Below are 21,963 nucleotides of genomic sequence, written 5' to 3'. Positions count from 1 at the left end.
TCCCAGCACCCACATGTGGTTCATGACCATCTATAATAAGAGGTGGTGCCCTCTGCTGGCCCGCAGACATACATGCAAACAGAACATTATATACATAATAAATAAATGAATCTTTTTTTGTGAAGGTGTTTTGTCAACCACTGGCATGGCCTCAGCTCATTTCATCCTCACAACCATAAGACAGGATGTTTGTGGAACTCTAACTTCCTAAAGTTTATCGTTTCTGAGATCTTGTTTATCTAAGCCTACAAGACAATCCACATCAACAAGTGTTTTTAATAGTCTCCTATATCCCAGGCTACCCTCCAACCTGCTATGTAGCTAAGGATGACTTTCAACTTCTGCTCCTCCTGCCTCTACAACTTGATTGGTAATATCACCGGTGTGGGTCACTACGCCCAGTTGATGCCATGCTGGGAACTAAATAAACCCAAGGCTTTGTGCCTTCCAGGCAAACACTTGACAAATTGATCTGTATTCCTAGCCCCACATCAATGAACTTTGACAAATTCACACAGTAGTGTAACCACAGTGAACAGTCCTTTCTGTGCTTCTGTGGCCAATGTGTCCTTCTGCAGCCTGGACCCCACTGACAGAATGTATACTGTGTAGTGATGGGACTGGCTTCTTTCACTTCAGCTGCAACTGTGATGCCCCCATGTTGCATGTACCTTTGGCTTGGACTTTCATTTGTAGAGGTGGAATGCAATGTTTATCTTTGCATAAGCTGATGGACATTTGAGCTGACTCTGGTGTGTGAGTGTTGAGTAAAACTACTAAATTTGTCTGCATGGAGGCATCTGGTAGATATACATTTTAGGTCAATATCTAAGAGAGGAATTATTAGGTTCAAGGTAAGTAGATATTTACCTTTATAAAATACTTCCCAATTGTTTTCCAAAGTAGCTGTGCCATTTTGTATTCTCACCAACCATGAAGAAGGATCTAGTATACCATGCCTTTGTCAGCATTTAGTACCAATATTTTTGTTTTAGCTACTGCTGGAGCCATGCAATACAATCTCATTGTGTTTTAAATTTGCATTTCTTAAATTATTAAGGATGTTAGGCATTATCTATGTTCTCCTATCTTCCTCCATTAAAATCCCTTTTCCCCTCCCCATCAATGGTTCCTTTATACTCTCCTGGATTCTACAGGTACTCAAAGTAAAGCATTCAAATATAAATATTTGGTACTAAAGATCTTCCTAAGTCTGGATTACATCACTCATTATCATGTTTTCTGATTCTATCCATTCACCTACAAATTGCATCTTTCTGTATAGCCAAATAAAATTCTATTGTGATGGAAGCTGCAGAACCAACCATGTAGACAAACAAGAAAATATCTTTTGTCTGCAGAAGGTAACAATCCTACATAAACATGAGATCTCTGGACATGCCTTTCCATATAACTTTTTCAAACTGCCACTTTAAAGATTGTTTTCCTATTATTTAGTTCAATATCTTCGATGACAAAATGTACTAGATTATAAAGGCAAACAAAAATCAAGTAAAGCTACTTCTCCAACCCCATCCCCCCCCCAATTCCACTGTGTATAGATACCATATTTTCATTATCTATTCATCAGTTGATGGACATCTACTCTGTTCCCATGCCCTAGCCACTGTGAACAGAGCATCAGTTAATATGGATAAGCAGGTATCTCTACAGTAGGAAATAGAATCCTTTGAGTATATAGCCAGACGTAGTATGGGTGGATCACACAGTAGTTCTGTTTCTAGTTTTCTGAGATTCACAGTGGCCACACAAGTTTGCAGTCCCACCAGCAGTGCATAGTGTCCCATTCCCCAGAGCCACGCCAGCATTTTTTTGCCTTTGTTTTTTTTTTTAATCTTAGCCATTCTGCCTGGAATATGATAAAATCTCCAAGTAGTTTCAGTTTGTGTTTCCTCCATAGACAAAGATGGATGCTTAAAAAGCACTAGGTCGTTTTCATTTCTTCTTCTGAGAACTCTCTGTTCAGTTCAATAGCCCAGTTTTTAATTGAGCTGTTTGCTTTGCTGGCGTTTAGTTTAATTTCCCTGTACATCCTAGACATCAATCCTCTGTCAGATGCATGTATGGCCAGCAAACTTCTTTCCCAGTGTGTAGGCTGCCTCTTGAGTCACTTACCCAGTCCCTTTGTAGCTCAGTAGCTTATTAACTTCATGAAGTTCCACTTGATGACTGTTGGTCCCATTTCCTGGGTGATCAGAGTCCTCCTCGGGAAGTTTGTATGAGCAGCTATTCTTGAGTGTATTCCTTAATCTTTCTTCCAGAAGTTTCAGGGTTTCAGATCTAACATTGAGACTTTTGGTCCATTTGGAATTGATTTGGGACAGGGGAAGGGAGAATAATCAACTTTTGTTTTTCTCTATGGAGATATCCAGTTTTCCCAATTCCATTTATTATGGCAGTTTTTCTCTAATGTGTGTTCTTGGCATTTAAAAAAAAATCAGGTGGATGTAGGTGAATGTACTTATATCTAAGTCCTTGATTCTACTCCACTAATCAATGTGCCTGTTTTTGTGCCAGTGCCATGTCTTGTTTTGTTTTTTAACTACTGTGACTTTGCAGTAACTTGTAATTAAGGACAGCAATACCTCCAGCAGTTTTTATTGTAGGATTGCTTTGCTTTGACTATCTTGTCTTTTGCACTTCTATATGAATTTTAAGATTTTTTTTTTCAATTTCTGTGGAGAGTTGTATTGGAATTTGTACGAGACTGCACTGAATCTGTAGATTGATTTTGGTAGTTAGCCATTTTCACAATATCAACTCTACCAATCCATGTACATGGGTAGTCTCTCCCTCTTCTAGTGTTTTCTTCAAATTCTTCAGTGTTAGGCCTGTGTATGTTGTGGGTTTGGGGAGGTTGTTGGATTTGTTTTGTTTTGTTTTCTATGGTGAATGGATTGTTTCCCTGATTTCCTTCTCAGTCTATTTGTCATTGGTCATAGAGAGGCAACAGAGTATGTTAATTTTGTAACCCTCCTCTTTGCTGAAAGTGTTTGTTAGCTCTAGGAGCTTCCTGGGGTCTTTAGGGTCTCTTGATATCTGCAAATAGTAATACTTTAAATTCTTCCTTTCCTATTTGTAAAATTAAATTACTTCCTTTATCATTTTAAAAACAAGTATTTAGCTGCTCAAACACTGTTTGTTGAAAGGATGATTCTTTTCCCAGTGGAATACCCTGATGTCTGTGTAAAAATCAATTGACCATGAAGTCAGGGGTCTCTTCTTGTTCATTCCATTAGCTGATGTGTTTATTTTCATGCCAATAGCAAACAGTCTTCATCATTAAATCTCTATGAATGACCTCAACATGCTGAGTATGGGTTTGTTCACTATGTTCTTGCTTTACAAAGCTGTGGCTATGCTAAGCCCTTTGCACTTCCATATAACATCAAGAGTCATCTTGATACGTCTGTGAGAAGACACGCTGCAATCTTGACTCGTGGTACATGGGGCCTTAGGATCGCTTCAAAAGGGCAGTGCCTGCACCTGTGAATTTTCTGAACTCTTAACTAGAGAACTTAAAAACAAAGAATTCCAGAGTGGCTACAGTAGCTTTCAATTCCACCAGCAGTGAATGGGGGCTCTCCTTTCCCCACAATCTCACCTGCATTGATCGTCAGCTGTTTGGTTGATCATCTCTCCTCCCAAGCATCTTCCCGATTGCTGAAGATATTCACCACTTTCTGAGACATTTCTTAACCACTTTTCTTTTTTCCTCTGTCCAGATCCACAGCCCATCTTTAACTGAGTCATTTATTTTCTTGACTTTCTTTATATATTCTGAATAGTAATCTCCTGTCAGACAGATAGCTGGCAAATATTCTCTCCCACTCTGTAGGCATCTGTTTCACTCCGTTGAATGTTTTCTTGGTTGCACATAAGTTTTTTGGTTATTTGAGGTTCCATTTGTCAACTATTGTCCTTCATCCCTGAGTGGAGTCCAATTCAGAAAGTCCTTCCCTACACCTCTATGTTGTAGTGTAGTGCCTAAGTTTTCTTCTGGCAGACTTAGTGTTTCAGGCTCGAAGTTTTTATTGCCTTGGTTCTCAGTTGTTGCTGTTTTTTGTTTTAGGGTGTGTGTGTGTGTGTGTGTGTGTGTGTGTGTGTGTGTGTGTGTGTACAATGTCATGCATACAGAAATCAGGGGACCACTTACAGCAATGTTTTCTTTCTACCATTGGATCCAAGGATCAGACTCAGATAGTAAAGCAAGTGCCTTGGCCCTCTGAGCCATTTGCCAGTCCATGAGTAGTCTTTATGAAGAATTATTTTCTCCCTCAACAGTGTTTTGTAGTTTTCAGTCAACAAAACTTGTACATATTTTATACTTATTGTTTTAGTATCATTGAGTATTATTACATATTATTTTAAGTTCCAATTTTTGTTATCTTTATAAATGTAACTGAGTTTCCTATATTTACCTTACATCCAGCAACCTTGCCAAATGTCTTAGTCTCATAGATTGTCCCAGATGCCTTCCCTGGACACAGTGTCAGATCTTCCCGGGGACACCTCAGATCTCCTGTTCTTGCTGTGGGATTTCCAATGTCACTGCCACATATGCAGCTTTTTCGAGGTCCTGCATATTCTGTCACCTGATGAGGAATATGATGGTGGTATTTTCTGGGGCTTCCTGGTCCCCTTGCCCATGTTTCATAATGGAGGAGGTCCTGAAGACCAGGGACACAGGGAGGAGGGGGGCACAGCTAGCCTTAGTGGAGGAAGTTTGGGAGACAAGGGCTCCCAGCTTTCCCTAGGGTAGCTGTCTTCTTTCCTTTGGCTCCAGGACAGGCATGCCAAGTCTTCTGACTGACTAAGCAATGGGTGGTACTTGGCTTCTACCTCTCCTTCAGTCTCTGTAGTTGAGCAATGGCTGTTACCTTTTCCTAAATGGAGGGTTCATAGCTGCAACAGGGAGATCTCCCTGATCTCAATGAGAGTGGCTGTCTCTAATATTTACAACCTCCGAGTAGGGTCCTTCTCCCCTCACCCAAGAGATTCTGGTTTTGTGTCATATGAGAGATTTGGGAGCTGGATGGAAGTCCATGCCTCTCTTCCACAGGGACACTCTTTCAGGCCCTGCTTTTCCCTGCCCCTTGCCCCACAATCAGGGCCAGTGGAGACGAGCTACAGATAAGATCTGGAGACAGATGGGGACTCCCTATATCAGGAACTCTGAGGCTCTAAGCTGGTGCATAGCTCATACTCAGCTGTGGTCTTTGGTATTCACCATGATGGTGCTATGTCTGTCATGGCTGACATCACCATGCTATGTGATTTCCTGGCCATGGGTGACATCACTGTGCCATGTGATTCTCACACTAAGCAGCATCCTTCAGGAAGATGCTAACCTGGTTGCCTTGCTCCATTTAACAGGTTCAAGAAACACCACCTCCTTTTAGATTGCCTGGCTCTTTTTTGTTGTTAGCCATGTTTGCTTACAGCTTTCTACACCCTAAGCTAAATCAGAACAACATGTTCCCTACGAAGTGAAAATAAAGTTCCAGAAGACTAACAGAGATTCTCCTAATCCATAATTCTGAGTTAGTTTTTCACCCTTCATCAGTCTCATTCTCAAATTCAGCATCCCTCCATGGCAACGCCTGAGTCACGGCTCAGAGCCTCACTCTCTGGAGGTCTTTATGAGGCAGTCAGCCGCTGATGCTATTTGCTGAAATTAGCAGTAGGAAATCAATGCCTGTCCAAAAGGGTTACAATGTATGTATGTATGTATGACTTTCTTAAGGAAGCACGGTGACATACTGAGGACAAATGGATCTAACTTCTACAGTGAAGTGCTTGTGACTTTCCTAACACAAATACAAGGCTGTAAGTCCAGATTTAGATGGTGGGTGCAGTGGCATGTGCCTACAATGCCAGTATGGAGAAGGTGGAGACAGGGTTTGCTGGACAAGCAGCCTAGCTGAATCAATGAGCTCTAGGTGCAGTGAGCAACACTGTCTGAAAAAAAATAATGTCAAGAGTAATAAAAGAAGTCAGTCTCTGACCTCTACACACACACACATACACACGTGTATGCACACACACGTGTATGCACACAAAATAAAACACTAATGCATTTCACATTAGCATAAAACATGATACCACAACGCTACCCATTTGGAAAAGGAAACACTCCCTTCTCCATTCTAGAAGTACCCCCCTAACTGCTCCTTTGCTTCTAGAATAGACTTGTCTAGTGATCTTGTGACTGCGTCCTTGACCTAAAGCAGTGGTCCTCAACCTTCCTAATGTTGCAACCCTTTAATGCAGCTCCTCATGTTGTGGTGACCCCCAACCATAAAATTATTTTCATTGCTACTTCATAACTGCAATTTTGCTACTGTTATGAATCATAATGTAAACATCCGGTATGCAGGATATCTGACAGGTGACCCCTATGAAAGGATCCTTTGACTCCCAAAGGGGTTGCCACCCACGGGTTGAGACCCACTGCTCTAAACGGTGTGGGAAAGGCTGCTGCTGCAGGAATCAAGCTATAAAACATCCCTCAATGGATACTGAGGGAAAGGTGGCCCAGGCTCTGAGAGCAACACGGCATGCTGTGTTTTACTCTTTCTGTTGACCTGGTAACTGGGACACTTCCTGACAGCAGGGACAGGAACTTACCAGGTCAAGGGTTGTGTGGATGGAGGGTGACTCTGAGTCTTAGGGCCCTGCTGTCTTGAATAGTGTCTTGTCAGATCTCGAGATTGGTTCCTCCTCTGTGTTTAAGTCTGAAACAGCATCGAGCACAAAAAGAGCCCTTGGATTCACCCTGTGGCCTCATCCTGTCTCATCTTTTCACAGAACTCTGTCGCCCAAGGCGATCTTGTTTAGGGGGAGTTTACTTGGAACAATACTGAAGGACAGACCTTCTGGGAGAATTTTTGTGTGGTTACTTAGTAGGAAATCACAGGTGTTGAGCACATGCCAAGTACACCACAGCTTAGTAGACAGCTGTTGGAAGAATAAAAGGGGGACTTATAAGACAGATTGGTCAATATTACGTGTGTGTGCACACGCACGCACGCGTGCGCATATATGTGTGTATGTGATGTATGTGTATATGTGTGTATGTGTGTGTATGTGTATATGTGTGTATGTGTGTGTATGTGTGTCTGTGTATGTGTGTATGTGTGTTTATCTGTATGTATGTGTGTGTATATATGTGTGTGTGCAAGTACACATGCACATATGCACAAGTGAGTAAAATAGGAAGGCAAGGATGGAAGGAGGAAAGGAACAGACTTGTGGCTTGGGAGGCAAGAGGTCCCAAGGAGTCCAGTGTTGCGCCTGTGGATGCAGGAGACTTTTCACGGTTCCATGATGGTTAGAAAACACTTCCATGCTGTATTTGCCTGTTAGTTTGAACTACACACTTCAGTGTCTGAGTTCCCAAACAGAGTGTGACCCTGAAGAAAGAGAGTCACATCATGCTGGTGTTTCTCTACCATGTGCTAATACAGACTCTGTCTCACATAAATACTCAGGAAATACTTGTAGAGTTGTTTGTCAGTGGCCTGGACCTCATCTGTCCTGCTCATCAACCATCGATAAGAGGCAGACGGTAATGAAGGGAGCTAAAGCTCAGCCATGGTTCATTCTGAGAGAATCCTGGGCCACAAAACGATTTGGCAGGGGTTGGCTCTTTTGTGTGTGCTTGGCACTCGGGTGTTTTGATACTGCATTCTGAGGAAAATATGCTTTGCTGATTTGTTAGAGATTGTTATAACTCATACCAATTGCAAAGACTTCATTTCCACCCCCGGCTGCAGGTGTGCTGAGCATGAGCCAGTGAAAGACTGAATTTTCTAATGGCTTTTTTTGTATTCTACTGAAGCTCAGCATTATCAACAGAAGGAAGTCTACTTTATTGAAAATACTCTCTCACACACACACACACACACACACACACACACACACACACACACACACAAAACATGGCTTCCCTGTCCATAGTTATTTAAATTACTCATTTGAGATGAATAAATATTCTTGTAATTCAATATTTCACTTATGACACAGAAAGAGAGATAGCCCAAACACTGAGGAAGGGGCTAATTTTCAAAAGAATGTACCAGCTAAGGTCCTCTGGAGTGTTATGTATACACTGAGAAGGAAACTGAGGTAGGATTATTATTGTTGTTGCTATTATTACTATTACTATTTGAAGAGAGGATTTAAAATGAGAGAACCCCTATATGAGGACTCAGTGTCTGAGCTGTACATAACCTCAACTATGAGGCAGGATCTCTGCAGGACCAGCTCTGTGACAGGCATGGCTCACAGGGCACAGAGCTCATGTAGGACCTCAAAAGAACATGATCCCTTCATGGGAACCATCTCTTCTCTCTTCTGTGTGTGATATAGGAAAGATAAGACAGAATGGGGAACAGGCTACTTGTGTATCACAAGATCTCTGTGTCACCAGAAGTACAAAAGTGTGGTGATATATTATTTATGATTTATTAAAGCTTGCTGGAGGGTACAGAAAGCAAAGCCAGCCACACTAGTTAGCTATAGATGTCAGGCAGTAGGTGTTACACACATTTAATCCCGGGACTCAGTCAGTAGAGCATGGGACTCTTAATCCTAGGGTTGTGGGTTTGTGCCCCACGTTGGAAAACCACTTGTGGATGGGACTTTCTGTCCTGCCTGGTCCCTCAGCCCTTTAGTACCAAATAGACACACAGAGGCTCATATAAATTATAAACTGTTTGGCCTATTGTTCAGGCTTATTACTAACAAGTTCTTACAACTTAAAATAACCCATAATTCTTATCTATGTTTAGCCATGTGGCTTGGTACCTTTTCTCACTGAGGCATTCTCATCTTGCTTCCTCTGCATCTGGCTGCGACTCACTCTCTGCCTTCCTCTTCCCAGAACTCTCCTAGTCTTGTATCCCCACCTATTTTTCCTTCCTGGCTACTGGCCAATCAGTGTTTTATTAAACAAGTGACAAATCTTTACAGTGAACAAGAGCATTATCCCACATCACAAAAGGCCTGAACAGAGGAAGATCTGAGCCACTGTATGGCCTGTATCCTCATCCCAGTCACCAACAATCTATTCTCCATATCAGGTGCAAGAGACAGTAGGCACCATCTTGGTAGAAAGAGCAATGAAGGCATCCCTTCATTGGCTGTGCTATTGTAAGATCCTCCATTACCCAGAGCCCAAGAAGAGGCCAAGTCATATAACCCAGGAGCACACTGACAGACAGAGTTTTCATCACACTGCTCACCCCTCTCTGGAGCCAGGATGTCACTATGTTGCTCATCAGGGGCTCTGGTGACCTGAACTGTTCTCAAGCTAGTCTTCGTGCTAAGCCCAGGACAGCAAAGATCCCACAACTCTTCATACTGAAACAGTGACTTTTTCATGTGACCCTGTGCTTTGACAAGGCCATCACCTTATTCCCTGGAGAATGTGTTTTCATGCCATTTCACCCACAAAGCCACTGTCTGGTGCACTGCCACAGGATGCAGTGAAACATGCTAGCACTTGCACTGATGAGAGCTTCCAGGTTAGCCTCCATCTGGATCTCTTATATCATAGAACACTCCATCTGGTGGCCCCAGACTGAGAGCCCTGCTAACTGGCTGAGTGATCTATCCTTCTGTGTTCATTCTGGTTCATAGGGACCACACAGTATCTTTCTGCTATAAAAGCAGAAATGATGGAGATGTTCCTTCTGCATATATGCTTCTCTTATTAGTTAATGAATATAACACTGATTGGCCCGGCAGGAAGATAGGCAGGGCTAGAAGACAAGGAGAATTCTGGGAGATGTAGGCAGAGGCAGAGTCTCGATGAGAGCCTGGGAATAGAGGACGCATCAGGCGTTCTCCAGTAAGATGAGACTACATGAAAATACTTAGATTACTAGAAATGGGTTAATAATTAAGAAAGAGCTAGCCAATAAGAAGCCCTAGTCACCGGCCAACATTTCATAATTAATATAGAATCTCCATGTGTTCATTTTGGGCTGAAGCGGCGGTGGGACCAAGCAGACAGGCCAGAAAACTCATGCTTACACAGAAAGATGAGGATGTTGGGCTGAACCACCTCTATTTTCCCATCCTAGATGAGCAACAACATTCAAGTAAGAAAGGACAACCCAGGAAACAGATGTCCTGGTTGGCAAGAGCAAGATGCTTTGTCGGCTGTGTATTACTGTAAATAACCACCATGTGCACTGTCAGCGCAGGTTGCAAATTCATCCAGGGCCCCTCATTTGTGCCTCCATAAATGCCCATGCTCCATGAAGCCCCTGTCACTTAGGCATGCCCACAGTGAGCTTGAATGGAGGGAACTCTGTAGTTTAGCCAAATTTATCTTTTTCCAAGCAGCACTGTGTGTACTAACATTTTATAGGATCCATGTAAGCATTAACACAGCTCTGACTAGAAGGCAAAGAGCTGTAAGCCTTGCAAATGCAGAGACTGGAGGAGCCACTGGAACAAGTGTATTGCCTCTGGAGATCCCACGGATGTCTGAACAGATTATGTAACATAATAACCAGGACTTGGGAGAGTGTCTTATTAATCTTTCAAAGCTATTAACTATCTCTTTAAACTGTAATTGCATCGCTCTTAATTGCTTTATTAGTTCCTAAGCTTCATTATTCATCTTGTCTCATTTCTATTCAAACCAGTTGCAGTTGTTTTTTTCTTTCTTTTTCCTTTCTTTCTTTAACGTGAAAGGGAATCTCTCTGTCTCTTGATTCCAGAGAAAAGAAAGGTGACATGCTGGCTCCACACATACCTGCACAGGGCCAGCCTTACTTTTGCAACTACGGCTGGTGCCAGGACCATGTCCAGGCCCTCATGGTAGCCCTGTGCTAGCTCTCTCCCTCTGGCACCCTGGTGTCTCCTGACCCTGTCTCCTTACTATCACCTCCTCACTGAGCTAGTCACGGCATGGACAAAGATGTGCTCAGGAGCTCATCAATGATCTGCCCTCAAACCTTGGTAATACCTAGAGAGGGGGCCGTGTGTGCAGCTCCAGAATCTTCCCGGGTCTGTGAAGTAGTGCTGCCTGACTCAACTTCCTGGCTGGCTCTGGGCATCTGTCAGAGCCCCGCCCCCCCAGTCTCCCTGCAGCTCTCTCCTGCAGACTGAAGCTGGCAGCCTCAGCACCCACTCACTATACAGACATTTCCTGTGCTGCCATGAAAACTGGTGGGGGAGGGAAAGCAACATAACATTATTGCAGACAGAAAACTGTGCTTTACGATGATTAATGAGTATGACCCTGAAGCCCAAGCCCTTTTAAAAACACATCCATGTGACAAATGCTAACATTTTTCACATTTTTTTCTGTGAAATAAAAGCTTACCTAAAAACTGTCTAAACATCTGGCAGTTCCTGGTGACTAAGAAGCTGACAAAATGACATAGGAGCCTGGTGTGGTATGATGCTTAGAAGATATGTGAGGCATCTGTATTCAAGTGTTCCACCCCAATGCCAGTAACACCAGCTCTCCTCACTCACCATTCCACCTGCCCCTCCTCCCCATCTATGGCCCAGGAGGTATCAACTGGTAAAGAGTAATGCCATCCATAACTTCTCCCAGACTCCTCGTCTGCCACATGGATGAACAGGGCACAGTCTCTAAATGCATGTCATTGTAGTGGGTGAAGTACACAGTGAATACTCTCCAGCAAAGGTCAGGTGTGTTTCCCACACAATGAGGTGACAGTTGCCTCTTGACCACTGATAAATTAACCCTGAAAGGCAAAGCATGTGCAGTCAATGGAGACCTTCTCAAGCCTTCTCCCACTGCACGGCAATCTCAGGCTATCTGCATTAATGCTCTTGCACATCATTTCTTCCCAGCATCCCAGCTGGCTCACTGCACACAGCCTTCAAAAGGGAACAGGAGAGTCTCAAAGTTGCACCTTATCAAGCACAAAGCTGTCGCTTCTGCCTCCTTCTGAGCCTACAATCTGCCCTAGGCTGAGCCCTTCAAATGCGCCCTTGGGGAAATGATTCATGGAGAGCCCACTGATTCAGTGCTGTTGTTTAGGACATAATAGATGCCTGCTTTGTATGCACCACATGGAATCAGAGTAAGGCTGCCCTCCTAGGAGTTTATAACAAACTCCCTACACAGAACCCAATTTCTCCAGAAAGAAAGCCTTTCCCTCAACAACAGTTGAGGGAAAACAGGTTGTGTTAACTCTCTAAGTCAGAAGCAGACCTCTCAACCTATTTTCACTCTTTATGTTGGAACTTCCTTGGGGTTCTTTTTTCCAGAAATTGGGCAGAGCCATGGCACCTGACACAACTAGACAAAGATTACATAGGGAAATATTTAGACATGAAACATCCAACACGTTCTATACTTTAAAAGAAAAATTATCCATTTTAAAAAGCCTCCTGGGGCCAAAGAGTTGGTTTGGCAGATGAGAGTGCATACTGCTCTTAGAGAGAACCAGAGTTGGGTTTCCAGCACTCTATCCAGTTGACTCACAACCACCTATAAACCTACTCTAGAGTATCTGATGCCCTCTTCTGGCATCTGTGGAAACTACACTCACACGAACAGCCTGGCACATAGACACACACACACACACACACACACACACACACACACACACACACACACACATATTGTTAAAAATAAAACTAAGGTCAGATGAGGTGGTGCATGTCTCCCTTCCCAGCACTTGGGAGACAGAAGCAGACAGATCTGTAAAGGTGAGTCCCGCCTGAACTACACAGTGAGATCCAGGCCAGCCAAGGCTACATAGTGAGATCCTGTCTCAAAAAAATATTTTTAAAGCAGCCACCTCGATTAAGGTCGTCCCAAGATGGAAGAGTTCCAATGTCCCCCCAACACTCTCTAGGGCAAGCATGATGCTTCACCTGCAGTCATGATCTTTGATTAATTTTTCCACAATCAGGTAACTATCTCTTATTATCGAATGTTCACTGGCAAAGGTGAAACTTTTGGTTCTTAGTTTGTATCCATAAACCCTTCACTTTAGAAAACCTTGCAGATTGTGTTCTCAAGGCCACGGATGGGAAAAGAATCACATGATTCTGACAAGCAGCAGCCAACCATACAGAATATCAAATGGCATCAGTCTGCAGGGACGATGGAAAACTACATGATGTTCAATACAGAAACTTTAAGTGAACAAGTGATTTCTCCAGTAATTGCCAGCCCACAAACAATATGGATGCACCCAAGTGTCAGTGTTGCATCCTACACACACCCCTGAGTTATATTTGGAGCTCTCCTTTATTTATGACAGACTTTTAGATTCTGATTTCCTATCATCCAGCCTAGGTAACCATCAGGAAATAATTTCCACTACCTCAATTCCATTATCAAAACAACTTGCACAAAAGCTGAGTGTGTTGATTGTAGTATATATAGGTCCATGTCTAGATTCACACAAGAAGTGCTAAGAGTAAGTGTGTGGTGGCACGTGGCTATAAATCCTAGCACTACAGAATCTGAGGCAGGAAGATCATGGGCCTCCAGAACTTCAGGACAGGATCTGCCATTTATGAGACACTGGGCTGCTGCTATTTTGTTGAAGCAGCTCAAATGAACTAACTAACATATCATGATGCCCGATCTTATTGCTCCACATGAGGCTCCAAAATGAGCAGTCGTCTGCCACACCTACACTGACAGTGCCACAGAAGCTGTCTCCAAAAGCCAACTCTGTTCCTTTTGCTAATGGATTGTGACATCCAAGAAAGAAAGCTCACACTTGCTCCTGCAAGAAGCAGGCTAAAGTGGGTCATCTAAACCACAGGCTGCTTTGTCTCTCCCCACCTTCTGTGCTATGTGCATACAGTGAAGCTTCCCAGAGGCAGAGCTTTCACCAGAGTGTGGCAAGGCCTGTTAAAGTGACAGCTGGGGCCTTGTGAGTCCTGGCCGCAGATATTTTAGTGGAGGATAAACCTCCCTTCGTTGCCCTGCAACTTGACAAGGATCCAATCAAATATGCATCTTCTCGGGAAAATCCCTAGTTCATGTTGCATTAACCTCTGCTGTGCCCACAGCTATGCTTGCTATCCAGAGAAGTGAAGGTTCACAGCCAAGCTGATATTCTGTCCAAACCCAGTCAGATCACTTCAAGGCTCTGGAGAGAGCTGAGCTCTGAAACCCTGAGACAGAAGGGAAGGTAGCCAGCCAAAGGTAAGGCAGATTAATGACATTTCCCTAACTGACCAATAGGCTGCTTCATGCCATCCTGCGATCTGGAGGCACTGGGCAGACATTTGCGCTGGCATGCACAGGTTAGGATGCAGCAAAGGCAATTCTCAGGCTGTGAGCTGGCCAGCAATGCCAACCAATCCAGTTCCCATATGCTATGGTAAAGTTGACAACAGCCGTATTTCCCAGTGGCCCCTGGCTAAGTACACTGACAGTGCTCACCCAGTCTTGCTGGTTTCCCCAGCCTTCTACAGCCACAGCCACCTCTAACAGAATTTCTTTTCTATGTGTAGGATATAAAATTGACCTTTCTGGCATCTATGTCACCAGTGTAGCTGGGGAATGGTCACTGTGCTGAAGTCTAAGCCAGGTCTCAGCTGTCTGGGTAACAGGCTCCTAGGAAGCACAGAAGCTGAAGGGTGCATAACTAGTAACAGCCGCACTTTTCTTGCTCTCAGTGTTTCACTCCACCCCAGGGCACCAGCCCCCAGAGACGGCTGCCCCTCTTCTTTGCCTCCAGCCTCATTTTCCTGTCCTGCTCTTCACTGGCCTTGTTGCATTGCCCCCTCAACTCTCCTCAGTCGGGCCTCATCTTCCATGCCTCTGGAAAGGCAACTCCCCACAGATGAACCCACCTTCCAGGCTCCTGTGGATTGCTTGTACACATACAACATACACACACAAAGCCTTCCAAGAGCTATGTTACATAATTCCCAGCAGGCAGAGTCATTTCCTATACTCCTGTGCCTCTACCAGTATTTCTCACACCTGCCTTAGCTGTCAGCAGCAAGTCAGTATTCGCCTAAGTCCAAGACTCCCCTTGGCTTGTGTTGGTCCTCACTATGTTAGACTGTTTCTTTTGAGGGACATACTAACAAAAGACTCACACAATACATACACATGCATATGTATGTTTACATTTGCAGGTTGACATGCATCTCACTAAAATGACTACTCATGTGTCATTACTTTAAACTTTCAGATATCACTCCATTCTACCTTCCATGTCCAATCTTGACGCAAACAACCAGGTTATTAAAAAAAGAAAAGACATAGTTACTTCTTCTGTGGCATCTTCCTGGGTGGGCTCTATGTCCAGGCTGAGTTCCTCCTCCGTGGTCTGACAACAGAAACATAGGTTAATATGGTTAGCATCTCAGAATTTGTGTCGGTAGCTTCATACACTTAATCAGTACAATCATAACTAGCTTGGTAGGAAGTGGAGTCTGTATCATGGATCCCGTGCACCTAAACAGTCCTGTAACTGTGGGATATTCTGTATTGGAGATAGGTGTTTTATATCCAGGTAGTAAGTATTCATGTCTAAAGTCACAAACTGCTGAATGAGCGAAGTATATAACTTGCAGCACAATCCAAAAGAGGGACATTTACACAACCTACAGCCAGCAAGAAACAGAAGACAGCTTACATGAAGCTCAAACATCAGTCTAATGATGATGGACACAGACAAACAGATACAGTCTGATGAGGATGGACACAGACAGACAGACAGACAGACAGACAGACAGACAGACAGACAGACAGACAGACAAAGTCTGGTGAGGATGGACACAGACAACAAATGCATCTGCAATCATTCCCATTTGAATGAAACAAAACAGTCTTGTGTTAATTCTGGAAAAGGAGTTGGATTTTTTGTGGTTTTGTTTTTTGTTTTGTTTTGGGTTTTTGTTCTTCTTTTTTTTTTTTGAAAACTTCTTGTGGAAACTCTAGCAGCCTGAAAATTTGCTATATAAACATGTCTAGTCTCACAGAAGTCTTACCGATTCTGCCTCCTGAGTTTGGGGATTACAGGTATGTGCCACCAAGCCCAGCTTGGAAGAGTTAATTAAATTGTAGACAGTAAAGTTCTGGGCTCACAAAGGAATAAGCAGCATCTGTGTAGCTCAGGGATTAAACAGGAGGCCAGGGCCACATCTTTACTTACTATGCAATAGCAAGGAAACTGCTCAGATGACCTGCTTCCTCACTTCTACCTTGAGATTCAGAGAGAGCTCCATGGGACATTCCCACCTATCACTAGCTCTCAGGTGCTCTGATGCACCAGGTTAGCTGCTGACCTCACTATGATTGCTAAGCCAGCAGTCATGCTGGGTTAGAAACCACGCTAACTTGACTGTGAGTCACCAGGGAATCATGGTAGATATGTATCATTTGAAAACCAAGATTTTGCTTTTTTTCTAATGCACTGCAACATCCCAAAGCTCACACTTGCTCCTGCAAAAATAAGATTAAAATGAGTCAGCTAAACCCCACATCTGGGCTGACATACTGACTCTCTTGCTGCTCCTTACTTTCTCTCCAGAGCATCGCTGTGGCCATTGAACCCTGCTGAGAACAGGCATCCTAGAGTCCTGCTTGTGATATGTGCCTTTAGCTAGTAAGAACAACTCATAGAACACCCTTCTTTCCCCTTCATACTAGACTCTTTAGAGGTTCTCTAGATTTTTAATTACCATGTTTTCTTACTCCACTCATGGGTAAATTATTACCCAAAATATCCAAAACCAATTCATAGTATCACAATTAGTCTCCTTGGATAGCCAATGTGTTTCCCCTAGTCTCTGTGCTGGAAAAATTGCTGTTTATTTATAGAGAGTATACCATGCTCTGCTTCAGTTGACCTCAGATCCCTAGGCTTCTTAGGACTGTGGACAAGAGAACAACTGAGGAGAAGAAAATAAGTGTAGCCATGTTAGGCTAAAAGAAGAATCCAGGAGCACTGACTTCCAGCCAGAGATGTTAACTGTGCTCCACAGATATCCCAATCCATGCAAGGTCAGACTCCAGGTATGTCCCACGCAGCTGTGCCTACGTCTTGATCTGTGAGTTATTTTAGTACCACAGGACATAACATGGGCAAAATGAGACAATAACATCAACTTAGTTGTGCTGTGACCAGGGACGTCACACTTGAGGACATAGAAGGTCCCTCAAGAGCTGGAAATGTCGCACTCCCAGTATTCTGGCTTTGAGCCTTCAGTGGAAATGACTCTAGTTTTTCTTGGTTCTATATTCCTAACTGTGTAATGCCCCATCCTAACTCTGCATACTCCATGAGTTTGCTATTCTGAAAAACTCACCAGAAAGCATGAGGAAACATCTTCTTTCAAGGCTATTTAGCCCATCTGAGTCTCCTCACAGTGTCAGACTAACCACAGACACTCACAATCCTCTCCCCTGCAGGGCAGCAGGGCAGTGCAGGTGCTACCAACTCTGCATCAAGATGCTGGATTTGCAAGTTTACTTGGGTCATGGCATATCTTTACAATAATATGAGTCTGCCTGTGGCTCGTCTATTCCTGGTCTACTTCAGCAATACTTGAAACGCAAGTCCTGGTGATAGCGCCAGACTCTGAATTCCAGAAGCTCTCAACAGTTCCTCCATTCCCACCTCTCCCCACCAGCCCAGGTCTCCCCCCGAAAGAGCTCTCTGTTCAAGAAGCCAGACGGATGGACACCAGAACACAAACGATGGGGTCAGTGCAGGAAATAAGAAAATACTTGTCTGCTCTCATCTTTCGTTCATTCACTAGTTGATTTTTTAGAAGAATCAAATACCTCTCAAGAAAAAAAGAAAGAGAGAGAGAGACTTGAGTTGTCATCTGGGGAATGAGTGGCTTTGTCTTCAACTGCCAGGCAGCATCAAGTACCGGCAGAGTAATCAGCAGTGGCAGAGCCAAGTGTCAGCCTTGCTCACCAAGGCAACTCCCTTGCACCAATTCTCAGACAGCTCTGGCTGTAAGATGCACCACACAGTATCTGTGAAAGGCTCTACTCCCCACATAATACCAACACCTACTCCAAACACGTAAACATGTAGATTTATTTATTTATTTATTTATTTATTTATTTGGTTTCTGTCTCTCTTTGTCAGTCCCTGTCTTTCTGACTCTCTCTCTCTCTCTCTGCCTCTCTCCCCAGCCGTGTGTGTGTGTGTGTGTGTGTGTGTGTGTGTGTGTGTGTGTGTGTGTGTGTGTATAAGTCAGAGGACAACTTTCAGTGATCATTTCTTTCCTATTACCCCATGAGTTTAGGAATTCAGGTCATCAGGCTTGACAGCAAATACCTTCACCCACTGAAAAATCTTACAAATCCTATTCCACGTATTTTTATGGGAGTCTAGCTGCCTAGAAAGTCTTCAAAATAAAATACCAAATAAGCTGTCTTCTGAAGCAGAATCATGCAGTTTAAAGACTTGTTTTTGTGAATGTTTCCATGTCACTATGAAAGGAAAGCAGTCAGCATGGAATTTATAAGTGTAAGGTTAGATGAGGCAGAAATTAAACCTCAGGTTGTGGTGTTTAGGAGCCTATAAAAATTAGCCATTTTAAATTGCAATTTTGGCTGCTCTTCACACATTGCATGAACATCTAAGGATGCAGTCAATCTTAACAACTTTGGAAAACTTCCTTCTTAGAAAAAGGTCTGACGATCATGAAGAACACAAATGGAGCAAATGAAATTCCTGGCAACAGAGGCTTCCACATCCCAAGGGGGAAGAGTCACAGCATCTTCCCCGCCACAGCCTCAGCACTAAGACACTCAGCTCTCATTTCTAGTGGCCCCTCTCCCTGAGGGCCCAACCCTTCAGGACAATGCTGCCTCTGCTTCCTGTTCCTTCTAGCATAGCTGGTCGGTCTCTGCAGCAAATGAAGATCCAGACCATGATCCAGACCACTTGTTGAAAACAAAGCAAACTGGTGCCAACTAGTTGACAAAATCAGTACTTCAGAGCACAGGCACACTGCAGAGAGCGTGCTGAGGGTGGCTCTTAGCAGCAATGCTTGTCTTCTGCTTGTTTCCACATGCACTAACACCATATACACTGCCCAGACACACACATGCACATGTCTATGTGGCCACACATGTGAAACATGGACACATCCCTGCCATGCTGAGAGTCACTTGATAACTGCGAATTTTTCTATCGGGTCCAAGTCCATTTGCTACAGTGCAAAGGGGGCAGTGTGGGACAGTACACCCTTCCCTCTTCTGTACTCACCTCTATCTCCATGGGTTCCACCTCTATCTTCTTCCATAATTCCAGCAGCTGTGCAATCGGCATCTCCTAAACTTTCCTCTCTTCCAATCAAGTGTTGATAGTAAGAAAGAAAATAAACACAGGCACCAAGCAGCAGGAGACTCGGCTGACAGGTTGCCAGAGGCTGGGGGCAGGAGTGGAGGGTGGGAAGGAACACAAGGTACGATCTCTTGGGCTGGCGAGGGTCCTGAGGTCTTTAGTGTGGCTGCTCAGCTTCGTCAGCAGGCTGCAGCACAGCGAGCAAGGAGACTGCAGCTGTATCTGTGTCTGTGCCTGTGCGTCTCACAGAGTAAAGCTTTGCCTGCAGCCTCCAAGTACTTCCCTGCCTCCCAGTTACGTTGCCACTCTGCTCCCTCCCCTCACTATTTTACCTTAATTGGCTCTAAATGAGGGTGAAAGTTGAGTCTGAGGATGCTGCTGCCATAGAAACTGCTTAGCAACCGAGGACCAGGGAGGGAGAAGGAGGGACTGGAGCTCAGGCTCTGCCCTTCCCCTCCCCACCTCTGCGACACTGGCTGGGACCCACACCACCACCCCTGTCAGGAATTCTGCCAAGGCTGGAGGCCATATGCAGCAGGGACACCCCTCCACATCAGGGTTTCAGACACCCGCACTGAGAATTGTGCTGATGCCTGCAGTAGCTTGGTGCAGCGACTCCCTGCTGTCCCCCATGAACAGCCCTGTTCAGGCATTGGGCAGGCAGCAGCCAGGAGAAAGGAGTAGCCACAAGCTGAAGGGACTGGGGAGGATGGGCACCTTAGAATCCAGTCTTGGATCACACTTGTGCCCTAAGCTGGAAGACAGGACTGACTGCAGGAACCTTAAGTGTGGTATCCCTGTCCTCTACAGGAAAGGGCAGAGATTAAAGTGTTTGAACTACAGCAGCACCAGTGGAGAACAGGAAAAGGGTGTTTGGGGGTGGGGATAGCTGTCACTCTAAACACTGTGCATCAGACACATAGTCTCATTTGTTTTTTTTCCACCCAGCATGGGTATTGCACTCCCATCTCACAGATGAGAAAGTCCCATGGCTCACAGAGAAGCAAAGTACCCACAGACACACATGTGACATACAAGGAAGGAAGCCCTGGCTGTCCACCTGAGACTGAGAAACTTAGCTTCTCCGAGGACAAAGTGTGTTCCAGGAAGCAGCTTCTTCCCTTGCTTCTCTGAGGGTGGAACTTTGGTCTCCTCCATTTCTAACTTGGAATAAGAAACCCACGCAGGAGAGGACACACTCATTTCTCCATGCCGACTTTAGACTGATTTGGTGACTTCCCTTGGGAAATAGTGTTCAAGATGAACACAGTTTAGCCTTGCTCTGGGAGCAAGCATCTTTATTTCTGTGTGCCCTTGTCTTTGAGAACATCTAAGGCAATGGCTCCCTAGTTCAGAATGTTATCATGTCCTTTTCATCTTTATAAAGCCACCAAGAAATGTGAGTTATTAAAAAAACAGGAAGGGGCCCAATCTTGCATGCTTCACATTTTACAGCAGAGCACTTCATCTGATGTTAACAGGGGCAAGACTGGGTGTGCATTTACAATGGGCACTTTATACTCATCTTTTTACAAAATGAGGCCAGTGAGGACCTTGACAATTAATTCTACTCGGGATAAGAATAACAGCAATGTTGTTCATTTTTCCATTGGACACCTACCGACTGACAGAGCAGAGTGAGGGCACCCTGTGCTGACCATAATAAAGTTATTTGAGGCACAATGCAAAAGGTCACACGCTAACAACAGACAAAATGAAGTGGTTTTTCTCCATAATAAAGCCAGGGAAACCACCCACAAAAACTTCTGAAAGGATGTGAAAAGCATTTCATCTGACCACTGAAGACCTAAAACTCCCACAGGCAATGGAAGGAGACACAATAGTTTTCTTGCTGTGTTTTTGACAAACCTCCCATTTCTAGAACATACTACAGATGTCCCAATATGGAAAGATGGAAAGAAAATAATGGTCCTTCCTTTTGAGGGAGCAATGAGGGAGAAAGAAGTTTAGATAGGGCTCAGGATGAGCCATAGAGACTAGAGTGAACCCAAGTTTCCAGGAGGCTCTGGATTAAAATTCTTGCCAGAACTAGCTATCAGCAAACACAAAAGAATGATTCCTATAAGGGGTGTGTTGGGTATTGTGGTAGATATGGCTCATAACTCAGCATTCCATTTTCAGTCTCTGCTACATGAGCTGAGCCCCATTCCACCATCTTCAGGTGAAGTAGAAAAGCCTAAAGAAATAGCGTGGGAGAGAGGAGTGAGCCATGGGAGCTGGGCGCAGTTCACTCTGCACTGTTGCCTTTGGAACATATAGCAAGTTATTTAAAGAACAATTCGGGTACTGGGGAGTGCAGCACTTGGGAGTGCAGTGTCACAGCCTGCTGGACAGGAGCGGAAGATGACTGGAAAAAAGGCCACTTAGGAACTAAGAATGAAATAAAGTGGAAAAGGAAACTTACAAGAGAAAATTAAGGATCCAAAAAGATGTTAGCTCCATTTATAAAGCTTTCATTACCCAGAAAAGACAAGTAAGAGAAAAGAAGGAGTGGATTTTTTTTGGGGGGGGGAATAATTACATCTAAATACCAGAGAGGATAAAGATTTCAATAAAGAACCAAATTATTTTGGATGAGTGTTCAACTGAATCCCAAGAAAACTCAAATGATTTGTTCAACAGAGTGACGCTT

General features: G+C 44.0%; 1 protein-coding gene and 1 pseudogene across 1 annotated transcript in view; one reads left to right on the top strand and one right to left on the bottom strand.

Moving 5' to 3' along the window:
* The window catches only part of LOC100773612 (ribosomal protein S6 kinase alpha-2), a 280,709-nt gene extending 261,137 nt beyond the window's left edge, over positions 1 to 19,572 (bottom strand). Inside the window, exons 1-2 of the mRNA XM_027401140.2 lie at positions 19,233 to 19,572; positions 15,267 to 15,326 (exon numbers count right to left, since the gene is read on the bottom strand). Of these exons, the coding sequence (XP_027256941.1) occupies positions 15,267 to 15,326; positions 19,233 to 19,295 (123 nt within the window). The 5' untranslated portion in view covers positions 19,296 to 19,572. The remainder of the gene's footprint in view (positions 1 to 15,266; positions 15,327 to 19,232) is intronic.
* On the top strand, positions 1,305 to 1,415 carry LOC113834112 (annotated as a pseudogene).
* Positions 19,573 to 21,963: the final 2,391 nt, after the last annotated feature.

The sequence above is a fragment of the Cricetulus griseus genome, chromosome 2 (assembly GCF_003668045.3).
Source record: "Cricetulus griseus strain 17A/GY chromosome 2, alternate assembly CriGri-PICRH-1.0, whole genome shotgun sequence".
Classification (NCBI taxonomy): domain Eukaryota; kingdom Metazoa; phylum Chordata; class Mammalia; order Rodentia; family Cricetidae; genus Cricetulus; species Cricetulus griseus.
This window is presented reverse-complemented; position numbering and strand designations above follow the sequence as displayed.